At 48.1% G+C, this 13,174-nt stretch overlaps 3 protein-coding genes across 5 annotated transcripts; 1 reads left to right on the top strand and 2 right to left on the bottom strand.

Annotated features, from left to right (window-relative positions):
* Positions 1-1,475: 1,475 nt before the first annotated feature.
* LOC114451908 (uncharacterized) lies at positions 1,476-7,088 on the bottom strand. Of its 2 annotated transcripts, none has more exons than XM_028430887.1 (8): positions 6,960-7,088; positions 5,672-5,792; positions 5,248-5,471; positions 5,066-5,167; positions 4,661-4,762; positions 3,763-3,876; positions 3,512-3,620; positions 1,476-3,015 (listed from the first exon to the last, which is right to left on the bottom strand). In XM_028430887.1, exons 2-8 carry the CDS (start codon positions 5,775-5,777, stop codon positions 1,910-1,912), a joined length of 1,863 nt encoding a protein of 620 aa, XP_028286688.1. In that variant the 5' UTR covers positions 5,778-5,792; positions 6,960-7,088; the 3' UTR covers positions 1,476-1,909. The 2 variants fall into 2 exon arrangements, with proteins under 2 accessions (XP_028286688.1, XP_028286689.1); XM_028430888.1 differs by lacking the exon at positions 6,960-7,088 and adding an exon at positions 6,678-6,739.
* On the top strand, positions 6,100-8,013 carry pdf (peptide deformylase, mitochondrial). The gene is made up of 3 exons (XM_028430892.1): positions 6,100-6,204; positions 6,982-7,595; positions 7,677-8,013. The coding sequence occupies exons 2-3, from the start codon at positions 6,989-6,991 to the stop codon at positions 7,832-7,834; spliced, it is 765 nt and encodes a 254-aa protein (XP_028286693.1). The 5' UTR covers positions 6,100-6,204; positions 6,982-6,988; the 3' UTR covers positions 7,835-8,013.
* A 138-nt stretch (positions 8,014-8,151) lies between these two features.
* Positions 8,152-12,781, bottom strand: spata2l (spermatogenesis associated 2-like). Of its 2 annotated transcripts, none has more exons than XM_028430889.1 (4): positions 12,469-12,781; positions 11,109-11,455; positions 10,739-11,032; positions 8,152-9,828 (listed from the first exon to the last, which is right to left on the bottom strand). In XM_028430889.1, the coding sequence occupies exons 2-4, from the start codon at positions 11,451-11,453 to the stop codon at positions 9,013-9,015; spliced, it is 1,455 nt and encodes a 484-aa protein (XP_028286690.1). In that variant the 5' UTR covers positions 11,454-11,455; positions 12,469-12,781; the 3' UTR covers positions 8,152-9,012. The 2 variants fall into 2 exon arrangements, with proteins under 2 accessions (XP_028286690.1, XP_028286691.1); XM_028430890.1 differs by lacking the exon at positions 12,469-12,781 and adding an exon at positions 12,000-12,442.
* Between the last annotated feature and the right edge of the window lie 393 nt (positions 12,782-13,174).

Genomic DNA, 13,174 nt, shown 5'->3' on the forward strand with positions numbered 1-13,174 from the left:
CTAATACGAGGAAAAAGCAAGTAAACATTCAGAGCGAGTACACCTGAGATCCAACAGATAAACACACAGAGAGCCAGAACACACCACTACCTTCATTTTATAACAAGACACAGACACAGACACACACACACACCTCTAATAACAACAAACATCAACATGTGTAGACTTTGCACTAAAGAACTCTAAGGTGTTTTCCCTTTTAGCAGAGGCTTGGCCCATCAGAGTGTTTGTTCTGTGGAACTTTGTACCATTTAAATAAAGCTGGAGCATCCTGCCAAGACCGTCTGTCCACAAACAAGAAGAGAGAGGACAGGAGCAAACTACTCTTAAAGCTACAGTGCTGGACATCTGTCTCCCCCTGCTGGCAGAAAGAATGATTACACACTTTGTTCTTCTGGAGGTCGTTCTTCACTAGAAGAGACGTTTGCTTCATCTGCTGTCATGTTGGAGAGAAAACCAGGACCCAGACCCGGTCTGACTGCAGACTGCTTCAGGGTTTCTTTCAGATGTTCAGACGGTCTTCTTGTTTCATGATTCTTCCACCCTGACAGGATCCACAGGTCCAGACTGACTGAATCCTCCTCACAGCATCATACTGCCACCACCATGTCTGACTGTATGAAGCCTGTTCTTTGGGTTCTAGCCTCTCCTTTCTGTCTCCACATGAAGACAACATCTCTGTGAGCACAGAACACTAGTTCAGCTTCATCTGACCAAAGGACTTCCAGTCTGTGTGCTCTGTCTCCAGGTGGTCTCCAGCAGACTTCAGTCTGGTTTAGATGTGTCTTCTCTGCAGTCTGGCAGTCCATTCCCGTGCAGGACTCTAGTGACGGTCTCCTCTGACTCTCCAGGTCCAGACCTGGTTCAATCCTTCACTAGTGTGTCTCTTTGACTCTCTTTGAGTTTCCTAAATTAAACCTCTGGAGACCCACAGACTCTGGAGGTTCCTGACAAAGGTGGCTGAATAAACAGATTCGTGTCCTGGTGCCACAGTTCCAGTTCATGTTCTGTGTTTGACATTCTGCCCCTTTCAAGGGCAGATTAGCTAATCAGTCATCAGGTCAAAAGCCACTGTCCTGTGTCCTCATTTAACTCCCAGCACAGTGGCGGCACGTAGTATTTACTATTCCCTCCAACAACACTGTGCAAATACACACTTGCAAACAGGGCATGGTGCTGCTGACCCTTGGTGATTTTCCTCAATAGCTTTCGGAGCAGTGTTATGTAGCAGTTGGTGCCATGTGGTGCCACTGGGCTGATTGGCTGAGTGATGAGATGGAGGAGGCCAATGATGGAGAGCAGGCTCCCAGTGGGCTGTCTGTGTGGTGCAGGTCTGGACTCAGATAAATAACAAACACCTCACAGGGCTGTCAGGACACTCTGTTCTTTATTCTGTCACTGAGACAACAGCAAACACACAAACACACCAGAGACACAAAAAGCTACAGCACAGCAATGATTTCTCCTCGGTGTGAAGTCTTTAAAATAGATCTTCTGGCTGCCAAAGAGTCCTAAAGGCTGTGGTTTAATCAGAGCTTTTTTACTGTAGACAGCAGCTGGATGGAAGAAACGAGAAAAACAGTAACAGGCTGTTAAAAACTAAAACAACGAGCTGAAAGACGACGTGGCTCCGTTCAACGACACTCCACTCGGCTGCATGTTGAACTCCTGTTTGATCCAAATACAGGCAAAGACTCGTCATTTAAATCATAATATAAATTATGTGACACTTTGAGTCACAGTTTAATAAAAACCGTCGAGTTCTATAAAAGTTCCTCTGTTATGAGTTTTAACAACAGCTTATTAAAATCTGAAGTTTAGCACCTGTGAGATTAGCGGAGCTGTAAAAATGATTTCTAACCGTATGAATATTACAGAAACGTGTGTGTTCAGTGACTTCCTGTCACCCTCACAGCATCCGTGCGTTCTCGTACTCTAAGAGCAGCCTTTTCTTCTTGAAGCCAGGATTGTAGTCGGGGTCGATCTGAAAGTCCTCGTTGCTGCTGCTTGAAGACCCGCTGGAGTACAGAGTGTTTATGTCGAAGGAAGAGTCTGTGTCTTCCTGCTCCGCAGACTGCCTGGCGGTGGTGCTCTCCTCGGTCACCCGGCGACACTCCTCGGCGCTCAGCCTGGTGAGGCTCACACACGGCTGCAGCAGTTTGGACTGCAGCAGCACGGACGTACTCGGCAGCGATAACCTCAGCGCAGCTCTGCGGGGCGCCTTCCTGACAGAAGGGGGCGCTGAGGAGCGTAGCAGGGTTTCTGAGAGAGACGGGCCGCTGTTGTGTGTTTGTGGTGTGCGCTGTGAGGACAGACTCGGTGCAGGGTCGGCCTGCTCTGCTGCAGGGTTCCTTGTAGAGGCCTGTGGGGACGCAGCATGTCTGCTCTTCAGTGAAGGTTTGGAGGAAGTGTTTGGTTTTGGGTGGAGGTAGATGGAGGAGGACGCACAGTGATCAGTGGAGGTGTGACAGGGTGGATTTGGATTTGGTGGTTTAAAGGTGGCGTAGCTCCTGCAGGAGGCGACGTCTACCAGCCGGACCACCGGCGACAGCAGAGCAGGCAGCGGGGCGTTCCTGGTGGATAAGGGTGGAGCTTCAGGTGAGCTCCGCTTATCTTCAGGTGCCTGGGCTGCTGTCTGAGGATGGGTGCAGGTCTGTGGAGGTGACTGATCAGGTGGAAGGGGGATGAGGTCAGACGGGGTGAGGTCCTGTGATGAAGAGGAGGATGAGGAGGACTGGAACAGAGGAGGGGATGAAGAAACGTTGGCCTTGAACAGCAGCTCGTCTGAGCTCTCGTCAGGACACTCCCGCAGGATGCACTCCACCCATCGCTGGTGTTTGGAGCAGAACTGAGGGGAGGAGGCAGCGTCCTCCGCACTTTGACCGCTCACTACCTCCACCTTCCTCACCGCCTCCTCTGTCTGACAGCTGCCACTCAGAACCGGCTGTGAGCGCTGAGAGAGTTCCTCTCCTCTCTGTGGAGGTGCAGACTCAGCTGGACGACAGGAAGAAACATCTGAAGGACCAGAGAGGCGACGTGGTTCAAATAATAAGTGCATGACCGGAGGATTTATAGAAGCAGTGTTAAAGGAAACAGTTTAGGAAGAACATTTTTCCTGTTTTTAATGTGTTTTTAACTTAATACCTCAATCAAAATGTGCCATTTATTCACCTCAGACTCAGAGAGTTTGCTGCAGAACACAGACGCAGACAGACTGAGTGGTTGCCCTCAGGCCCTATGACTCTTTAACTCCTCTCTCTGAGCAGGACTGTAACGAGGCGGCTGCTCGGTCTTCTGTTGCACATTATGGACACATAACACAGCTCTATCTGCACTTACATGGACACTGTAACTGTCTCTGACCTTATGCTGTGCTGCTTATGCATGCTGTGCTGTGTGTTTAACTGCTCCTACAGGATACAGGAATCTAAAAAGGAGTGCAGTGAATAAAAGTCTATTTGTTCACGGCACAGACGTGTACACGTGCTGTCTGTCTGGCTCTGCCTCTTACCGCAGTGCAGCAGCCTCTTCAGAGTCGCTGCGATGGTGATGGAGTCAGAGGTCACCACCTCCAACAGCAGCTTCTCCTCTTCAGTCTCAGGACTTTGTTTCCTCAGTATCTGAGTACACACACACACACACACACAGAGTACATTAAAGAAGCCTGTGAACAGTTTGACCACTAGAGGTCAGTGTGGAGCGATTCTCATAAACAATGTTTATCCCTGGCAGGTTTTTGGAGTCAGCCGACATGTCACACACCTTATCAATGTAGGTTTCTCCTGGTAACGTAGCCTCCAGCTGATGGAGGTAGTGCAGCAGCCTGTCCTCCACTTTCTGAGCGTAGCGTTCACCGTACTGCTCCTCCATCTGGTTCTGACAGACACACACAGGCTTCAGAGCTTCTACTGTGGACACAGCTCCTCAAAGCAACAGCTGTAGGTGATGCTTCCATCAGTTAAAGTTAAAGTTGCACAGTTCTTTAGGCCACGATGCTGTTTGTTTTGTGTGAATATGAATAGCTGTGCGTTCCAGATGTTTCAGGGTTTCAGGGATGAAGCACTGTTCTCAGGACTCAGACTTTAGATGTGATCTGCAAATGAAGCAAACTATATCATGGTGTTCGACTGTTTGTGGACACTGTGTGTGTTTGGTGTGCGTTAGGTCTCAGTTTTAAATGGCGATCTGCAGCGCAACCTGCTGGGCAGGAAAGGACTTACAGTGACCACGGACCAGAGCACTGTTCAAACATCATGAGATTTAGCATGAGTCCCAGCACACACCCTGCAGATAAACATGTTAATGTTTGCATGAACAGACAAGATGAACAGGATCTGAACTCCATCCTGGTTTAAGATGGTTGATACATATGAGAGCAGCTGTTCCAGTGGAGTAAAGGCTGTGCTACATTTTCTTTGGTGTTGAACATACGGACAGGATTTGACTGAAATGGCTAACAGGGTAACATGTGGATGCTGACAGAGCTGCCGGTGCTGTAACAGCACAGTGCATGGTGTGTTTTATTTTGTAGTATGTGTGAAAATGTAACATTTACAATCATACATTTCTACTTGGTCATTTTCAGTTTCTTTGATCTATGATGCTATTCATTGTCACACAGCAAAAAAATATCACATTTAAACAGCAGAAGAAAACCAACCTGAACGTACTCGTCCCGCCTCTGCTTGTCCAAAGTGAGTGACTGTGCCAGATTCTTAAAGTCCAGATTGTTCTTCCTCATGAGGAACATTTCATGTTGGCTCTGTGGAAGAAACAAAAGTGAAAACACCATCAACATGTGTGAAAAGCAGATCCAGCTGTCTATGGCCATAAATGATTCCTCTTCTTCTAGCTCTGTTTTGAGCTTTGAGGAAGTGTCTGATGGAGAAGTGAACGAAACAGTGCAGCTTCACACAGTAACATTGAGCTTAAAGATGCTAACATGTTCTGTATCCAAGGAACAGACAACTTCACATTGTGTAGTTCTTGTTTCCCAGTAAAACTGTACTAAAATCATTCTTAAGTGAATTTATTGCTAAAACATGTTGATTTATTGGACACTTACACACTGATCTTGGTACTGAGGGAGTTTGCTTGGGAAAAACTGGTTGATTTTGGACATTATGTCAATCATTCCTCTGCACTCTTTAAGCATCCACATAATGACCTGCAAGGACAGACAGTAAACAAGAAGAAGAAGAACAACAACAACAACAACAACAACAATGCATGTGCCTCTTTCTGTACCATGGTTTTCAGGCCGAAGATGATCTTCATGTGTTTTATGGCAGACACCAGTCTGGGCAGGAGCCTGTGAGTGGTCTCCAGAAAGCTCGCGGCTCTCTCAAAGAGCTCCACGTTCCTGCTTTTCACAGTGGAGTAAACCTGAGCTGAGGCCACACGCAGCCTCCACGAGTCCTCAAGGCTCAGAGGCTGGGAGTCCACATCAGGCCAGCTGGAGGGGGCAATCACTGTGGAGACATAAGCAGGTACCCATCATGTCTCCTCCACGTTAATTCCACTGCAGCTGTGAACAAAACACAGCATCTACCGCATGCACTGACTGGCCTCAAAACATTTATAACACTTTATAATACTGATTATTATTTTCTACTCAGACACAGACAGGTGCTTCATCATAAACAAATAAAAAGAGTTATTAAAAACCCACCTTCTTGTATTTCCATCATCCTGTGAGCCCAAACATGCTCTATAATCCACACTGGCAACTTGGGGAAGTTTTGTGAACATCCAGCCTGCGGCTCTCCTCCGTCCATCTGATGCTCAGCTGTCTGTGGAGGAACCGGCTTATTAGCGGGACTATAACCCATCCACAACGCCCCCTTCCCGGCTGAACATGTACGGGCAAGTTGGGGACTTGCTACGACCCCCCCTCCTGCTGTCTGGGTCTCAAAACGTTGCAAAGTGCTTCCCTGTCAGGATCAAACGTGAGTGTCAACATAAACCTTCTCACATTCATTCATTCATTCTTTTTTTCTGCCTTTGCTTATGCATAACCCGAGATAATAATGTTGGTCACAGCACAGTCTGCATCATTACAAGAACAGTAATGTAGACTTTTATTGTGAAGTTGACCGAGCAGGAAGTGATTTGACGCAGGCGCAGTGAACGCTCTTTCCTCTGACCTCCTGATAAATATGTGCTTTGTTACAGTTATTACGGGGCTGCACACCTTACTATAAGGTAAAAAATATAATGACTTTATTTATACATATATGTCACGTCTTTAAATAATGAAGCAGCGCGCCTATTGGCTCACATTAGCAGTAATTTTCAAATAATCTGCTTCAACGTGCTAGCGCGACTTAGCCTCGCAGCTCCTGGTAGCTGTTGATGGGTGCGCATGTTTCACTCCACCCACCTACTCCGACAGGCGGTGTTTGACGAACTCTTAAAATGTAAATGTAAACTACGGTTGCGTTTGCATCATGTTGTTTAAAGCTAAACTGCATCAATATGTTCATATGAGACATTAATAGATAAGCTAGCATCCACCGGCTAACCGTAAGTTTTAATACTGACGGTTAGCCGGTAATGTTTGACTGAAAAACAGTAGTATTAACTCACCCAAAATTATAACTACAGTCCATAAAGACTCATTGAACGACAAGGACGTGAAAACATCAGTAAACGGTATCATGCAAAATGTTTTTTACCGGTTTCCAAAGTTACTAGACTTTCCAGACAGCCCGCGGCAGCCATGTTTGTTTTGGTTCTGAAACCGAGGTGCATCACGGGAAATAAATTGGGAAAAGGTGAACAAAAACTATAGAAAATGTTGTGATTTGACTTCCTTGGTTATTTGTTTACCATCATATTTTAGACACCAGTGTTCTTCAAACATTGTGTAAGCAGGTGGACATAAAGGTCCAACATCACTGATCAGTATTGATTTACTGCGTGCAGTTCTACATTTTGATTAAATGTGATTTTCTCACCGTCCTTCTTTTGTCGCTGCAGCTGCACCATGAACACACCGTCCTCTGTGTCTCTGCTCCGGCTCTCCTGGACGGGGTTCAGGCTCTGTGCATTCAGAGCCTCTGGTCTCCAAACTCTGAGCTTCACAGCTGCAGCTTCCACTCAACCCCCACACACCCCACCCATCAGGCGCTGTCACTCCAGCAGCGTCAGGGTGCGATCTTATCTTCAGTATGTGAAACACAAGATCATCCCCCGCCCCAGTCCTCCGTACAGCCACGTGTGCCAAGTAGGAGACCCGGTGCTGCGGTCGCAGGCGGCGGCTGTCGACCCCGCAGCTGTAACAGGACCTGAGATCCAAAAGGTCATCAACACGCTGGTGAAAGTGATGCGCAGGCTGGAGTGTGTGGGGCTAAGCGCGCCTCAGATTGGGGTGCCGCTCCGCATCCTGACTCTGGAATATCCAGAGAGGATGCTGGAGGAGAGTTCACCTGCATCCAGAGAAGCGCGCGGCCTCTCCGTCCAGCCACTGAGGGTCTTTGTCAACCCTCAGCTGCGGGTGCTGGACGGACGGACGGTGCTCTTTCAGGAGGCCTGTGAGAGCGTCTCCGGCTTCTCTGCCACAGTTCCACGCTACGTGTCCGTGGAGGTGTCCGGTACGCAGCGCCGCCACGTCTCATTACCACAGAGCTTCTTGCTCATTTCTGACCTTTTTTCTTTTGTCTGTCATCCTGCAGGTCTCAATGAGAAAGGTGAAGCTGTCACATGGGAGGCCAGCGGCTGGCCAGCCCGCATCCTCCAGCACGAGATGGACCACCTGAACGGGGTCCTCTACATCGACCGCATGGACAGCAAGACCTTCATCAATATCAACTGGGAGGCACACAATGACTAATGAGCAGACACTCAAACTGTAGACCTGTCCTGGGAGGATCCTCAGTGTCAGGGTCACGATGAACAGCTTAGTCTGCAGCAAGAGGGGTTCAGTGGAACTCACATCTGTTTACAGTGGACGAGACGCGTGTTATGTTGTGTTGTTCGTGTGTGATCAATAAAGAAGGTGGTTTGTTACGACGACGCCTCCTCAGTGACGACAGAGCATGTCAGGGACATGAAGACACTTGACCCAGGAAACAGCATGTGATGCCTGGTGGATGTGTGTGTACACATGTGTACTTTAAGGAATTCATCAAGAAAGATCTCCTCCATAGATCAGTTGCAGCCCTTTATTTTATTTTTTTTAAAGCAAATAACTAAAAAAAAAAAAAAACAACACAGTTTCAATCCAAAGATCAGGACGTAAAACACGTAAAGGGACTTTAGGGACAGATAGAATCATGTGATCAACATGTTCCTGTGTGTTGGTCACATGATTAACCCTTTAGAGTGAGCAGAAGCCGTCAGTGATGCTGCCTGAACCAACATCACATGAGTGGACATTCATGATGTGTGCTTGTCAGACGACCGACGTCTGCTGTAACTGTGAAACTCCTGCAACATTCTTTACGTGCTCGAAGCTTTTAACCAGCCCTTTAAATTATTACATTGTGTCAGTTTGTTCTTAAATAATAGATGAGATCGTCCACACGTTTTTCCATGGCGACACGTTTTCTCTTTTCTTTCTGTTATGTTGTTTTTAAGGTTTGATACGTCTGGTGTCGGCAGGAAACGGCTCCTACATCAAAACTACAATCAATCAATCAACAAATAAACAAACAAACAAGTGTCACTTTGTTCTATTATATTACAGAGAAGGCAGAAAACTGTGGAACTGTCCCTTTAGGTGAGTTTAACTCGTCTGTGACCTACAAATCACACGTTTCACACAGATACATGGCGGAATGGCCCTTTTAACTGTTTTACAGGCAACAAAGCAGATGAACACAGACGCACTGTGCTCCACACTACAGTGAGCACAAACCGCCAACAACACAAACTACTGGTACAAAGTGATGTAAATATGGCCGCTAAGAGGAGGAAACAGTGAAGTCTGTTTTTCAGTGGAGGCAGCTTCTGAATTAAAAAAAGACGTTTTTCTCTTTAAGGCACAGTGACTCTGTCTCAGAACACAGATCACACAGATGACGACTGGTCAAACGTCTGGCCGCAGCTGCACGAAACAGGGTTTCTGTACCAGCAGCTGTTACAATACTCGTTCCCACAATACCTGCACAGGACCAGAGGCTTCCTGCTGCACCGCTTCCCACAGGAGCAGAGGCCCAGCTTCTTGATGTTGTGGCTCCTGTTACAGAGGTCAAAGTCTCTGCAGGACACCGCGTGGAAGACGCCGCAGCTGAAACACAGGACCTGAGGGTCCAGCCTGGTGAGGTCGCAGCACTCGTGGTAGGTGATTGGATTAAGGGAAGATGTGAGTGCTTTGGGGCCATCGTGCAGAGACAGGGAGGCCATGCGGCTGCTGCTGAGCGACGGGGGAACAGGTAAACTGTTGAGGAACTGCACATTGTGGTCGTTCATCCTGCACGCTTCCAGAGAGGCACAGCTGATATCGTGCAAGCTGTCGCACTGAATGCAACGTTGGAAGCAAACGATGGAAGCGTGGTGGCAGGGGCAGGACTGAGCGGCTTCGGGCGGGTTCGTGCTCAGCTCCATCCCTGGCAGCGAGTCTGTCTGATCTGCCCTCGACTCGCCACACGGACGCCTGTCTGGTTTCCTGGTGGTAACCTCCACCTCCAGCTGTGAGGGCGAAGACGTCCCTCCATTACTGTGTGTTCTGACAGCAGGGGGCGACGCGGTGCTCCCGTCATCACCCTCGACCAGCGGCTGCGGCTGCTGCTGCTGCTGCCTGCCGTTTATCTGCTCATCTCCGTACAGATCCACTTCCTCATCCAGCTGCTCTATCAGTGTTTTCTTGGCGTTGTCCAGGGCGACCTGTCAGGACGAACAAACAGTGAATGCTCAACTTAACACGTGTTTCACGCTGGTTATCTAAGGAGGAGCTGAGAATTAAACAGAACGAATCTGAAGTTTATAAAGCATCATAAGTGTTGACCATCTATTGAAACACTGTTCAACTCAGTGGCACAGGGACAGGAGAAAAAAACTACAACTCCCAGAATGCACTGGTGTTAAGCTAGTTCTTGAGCCTGTTTCTGGACTAGTTTTTTGCCTAGAATTTGGTCTGCTTTTAGACTCGTTTGGGAGTAGGTGAAACCTGGTTTGAGTCATCTGGAACTAGCTCCTGGACTGGTTTTAGTTCTGGCAGCGACTCCTCTTCCTCCTTATATTGATATAAGAAGATGAGAAAAAGACTTATTCAGCTCAGATCTACAGTATCAGCATTAAGAATACCTTCATATATATCAGCGTGGCCTTGTTGGATAGTTTGATCCGACATTTACTAAAAACAGTTTAGATAGTGTCCGAGGACCACAGGCTCACCTGTCTGAGGTGAAGATTTGTCATTTATAATCAATATTTATAACGATATTAATAAGTCATTGCACGGCTGCTGTCACTTTCTTCACCAGGACAGCATGAAGCTCCGAGAGGCGGACAGGGAGAGGAGACTCCAGCAGGATCATTTTAACATGAACTACACTTATAGTTTTAATATCTTAAAACTGTAAATCTCAGCCAGCTCTGAGAGAAAGTTACAAACAACCAACAGGAACCTTTTAGTTCCTCAAACTAAATCCAGACTGAGTTTCAGGGTGTGAAAGAAAAAAACTGGAAATTATTTAAAGAGAGCAGCTGCAAGATTTGATTAAATCATGACTGAAAGAAAATTCTCAGCTGAAGTCTGAGCTGCTCCTGATTTAATTATAACACACACACACACCTGCAGGCTGCTCCCTCGCTGCCTCTCCCTCACAACACTCAGCTCCCACTGAGCGTCGCCGCTGCGCTTCCCCAGAGCTTCCAGAAGAAGGCGACACTCGCAGCGCGCCACGAAGAAGGCACAGGCCAGGCGGAGCAGGTCGTCCGGGCAGGCGGGGCTGACTCTGGGTGGGTCCAGGCACAGCTGTTCGGGCTGAGACGAGCTGGCCTGGTAACCCAGCAGGCTGAACACGGTCAGAATCTGTGGCATCGAAAGCACCGGTGTGATGTAGTGGGTGAAGGTACCTGAGTGCATCTGAGACACAAAAGAGGACAAATGTTCAAACATTCTGCAGGAACTCTGATCCTTGTTTTCTTCTTTCTCAGCCGACCTTGATGACTTTGTACTCCTGCCTCCACGGACCCAGGTACAGGTTCAGAGCCGCTTGCTCCAGGACTTCGAAAGCTTTAGCCAATCCCCGCAGCCCTCCTCGCACTTGGACTCTCCTGCCGCGGACCGCTGCCGCTGCTTTCAAGGACTCGTCCATCACCCTCAGCGGGTCCAGGCCAAGGCAGTGAACCTCCTGAGCGTCTCCATCCATCAGCAGCTCCTCCACCTGCTGCCGCAGATCCTCATCTGTGCACGCCAGGCTGGAGCCCTGTCCCAGGATCTGCCGCTCCAAACTGCGATCGTAGGCGTCCACCAGATCCATGTCTCTCTGCCGGGAGCTGCTCATCTCTGTCCGTCCAACCCAAAAGACAGGAGACAAAAGGACATCTGTAAAGCTCTGTTCACCTGTCACATGCCACGAATGAGCACATAAAGGAGAAGTATAATTACACCTTCCACAAACTCCCAGCGTGCAGCAGGGCACCACTAGTTCATGTGCTGCTCCAAAAATCCTCCCACAAACATCATAGGTTCATTTTGATCAGTGTTTGAGCCTCCATGTTTACCGGCTGTGTGACGTTTATCAGCAGATCAATAAAATGAGCCACAGAGACTCAGACATCCCATAATAACCCACATCTTCACAAACACTGTGCTCAGGTTCAATCACATTTAAAAGCGAAAGTTAAACTTTGATGTAAAAAACAGGTTTCTTACTGAGAACACTGAAATCTGAAGTCATCGATCAGCAGTTATTGATCACAATCACTCTAACAGTAGCATTAGCTTAGCCGATTTGAACCTGACATTAGCTAGTTTCGCTCTTTTCTCTTTTGTACAGAGCTCATAACAGAATGTCCTCTTCATTTATGAACATTTAAATCTTTCTCACCGTAAAGATTTGGTCGTAAAAAAAAGCCACTGAGACAGATTTCTGGACCGTGGAGGATGTTCTGTCGTTCGGCTAACACACAATCCACCAAACAACTTTTAAACAGACGCCGGATTGATTTCCGTCACAAACCAGCCCGCTGGGTCTGGAAATACCCAGGAAGTGACATGACGGCACCAAAGTTCACATTTTCATATCAACGAGACTTCTGCGTTGTTGTGAACAAACGCCGAATTAAAGCGTCACCCCCAGCGAGCTAGAAAGGGTTAAAGTTCGCGATTCACAAACGCAAATCTTTTGTTGATATGAAGACAAACGTCAAACTGTCTGAATTCAGAGCGGAGTCTCAGTTCGGTGTAAATGAGCGGCTAAGCTAAGCTAAGCTAGCCGCAGCTAGCTACAGGTGTGGCGGCCTGGCTCCGGTCACACCGTGCGCACAGGTCGACACACTGCGGACACACACACTCACCTGTGCTGGCACTGGTTCAGCGGGGTGTCGCTGAGGCGGGTAAACGCATTTCCGGGCTCACCGGCGGCTCCGCGCGGCTGTCGGCGGCGGCTCGACCGTCCGGAATAAAGTAAACATTGTCACGTGGCACGGGCTTTCCCCGGGCTGAAGGTGCGCTGGGTAACGGCAGCGGGACGGGCCGCGGGGGAGGAGCTGGACTTCAAAGTTCGATTTTATATTCAAAACTGTGTTTTAAAAACCAGCTGAGCTCTTTAATGACCGGAAGCTGAAGCGCAAACAGAAATCCCGCTCTGAAATGAACCGGTAAAGTGCTGCCTGTGTGCTGTTTGATCCACCAGATGGCAGCATTTCACCTCAGACAGGATGGAGACTGAATTAGGTGGTGTGTACACTGCCCCCTGTGGTCATGCTGTGTCACTACACCATGCAGTGGACCATTGCTGCTGTCTTCCTTACATTACCTCACATCAGACTGGCACCACTATAAAAACTAAATTAGTAATTAGTGTTAGCCTTTCTAGCTTCTCTAATTTGCTATTTTTTGAGACATCAAAATAAAGAGCAGAGTTATAAACGAACAATTTTAAAATCTAAGCGTCACATCGGTCCTCACAGGAGGGGGCAGCCCCAGGGAGAGGACGCTGACCTGTGGGCGTGGCTTCAGTGTGAGACCGGGGGGAAAGGGCGGAACCGTGACCCGTGAGTT

Source organism: Parambassis ranga, chromosome 19 (genome assembly GCF_900634625.1).
Source record: "Parambassis ranga chromosome 19, fParRan2.1, whole genome shotgun sequence".
NCBI classification, from domain to species: domain Eukaryota; kingdom Metazoa; phylum Chordata; class Actinopteri; family Ambassidae; genus Parambassis; species Parambassis ranga.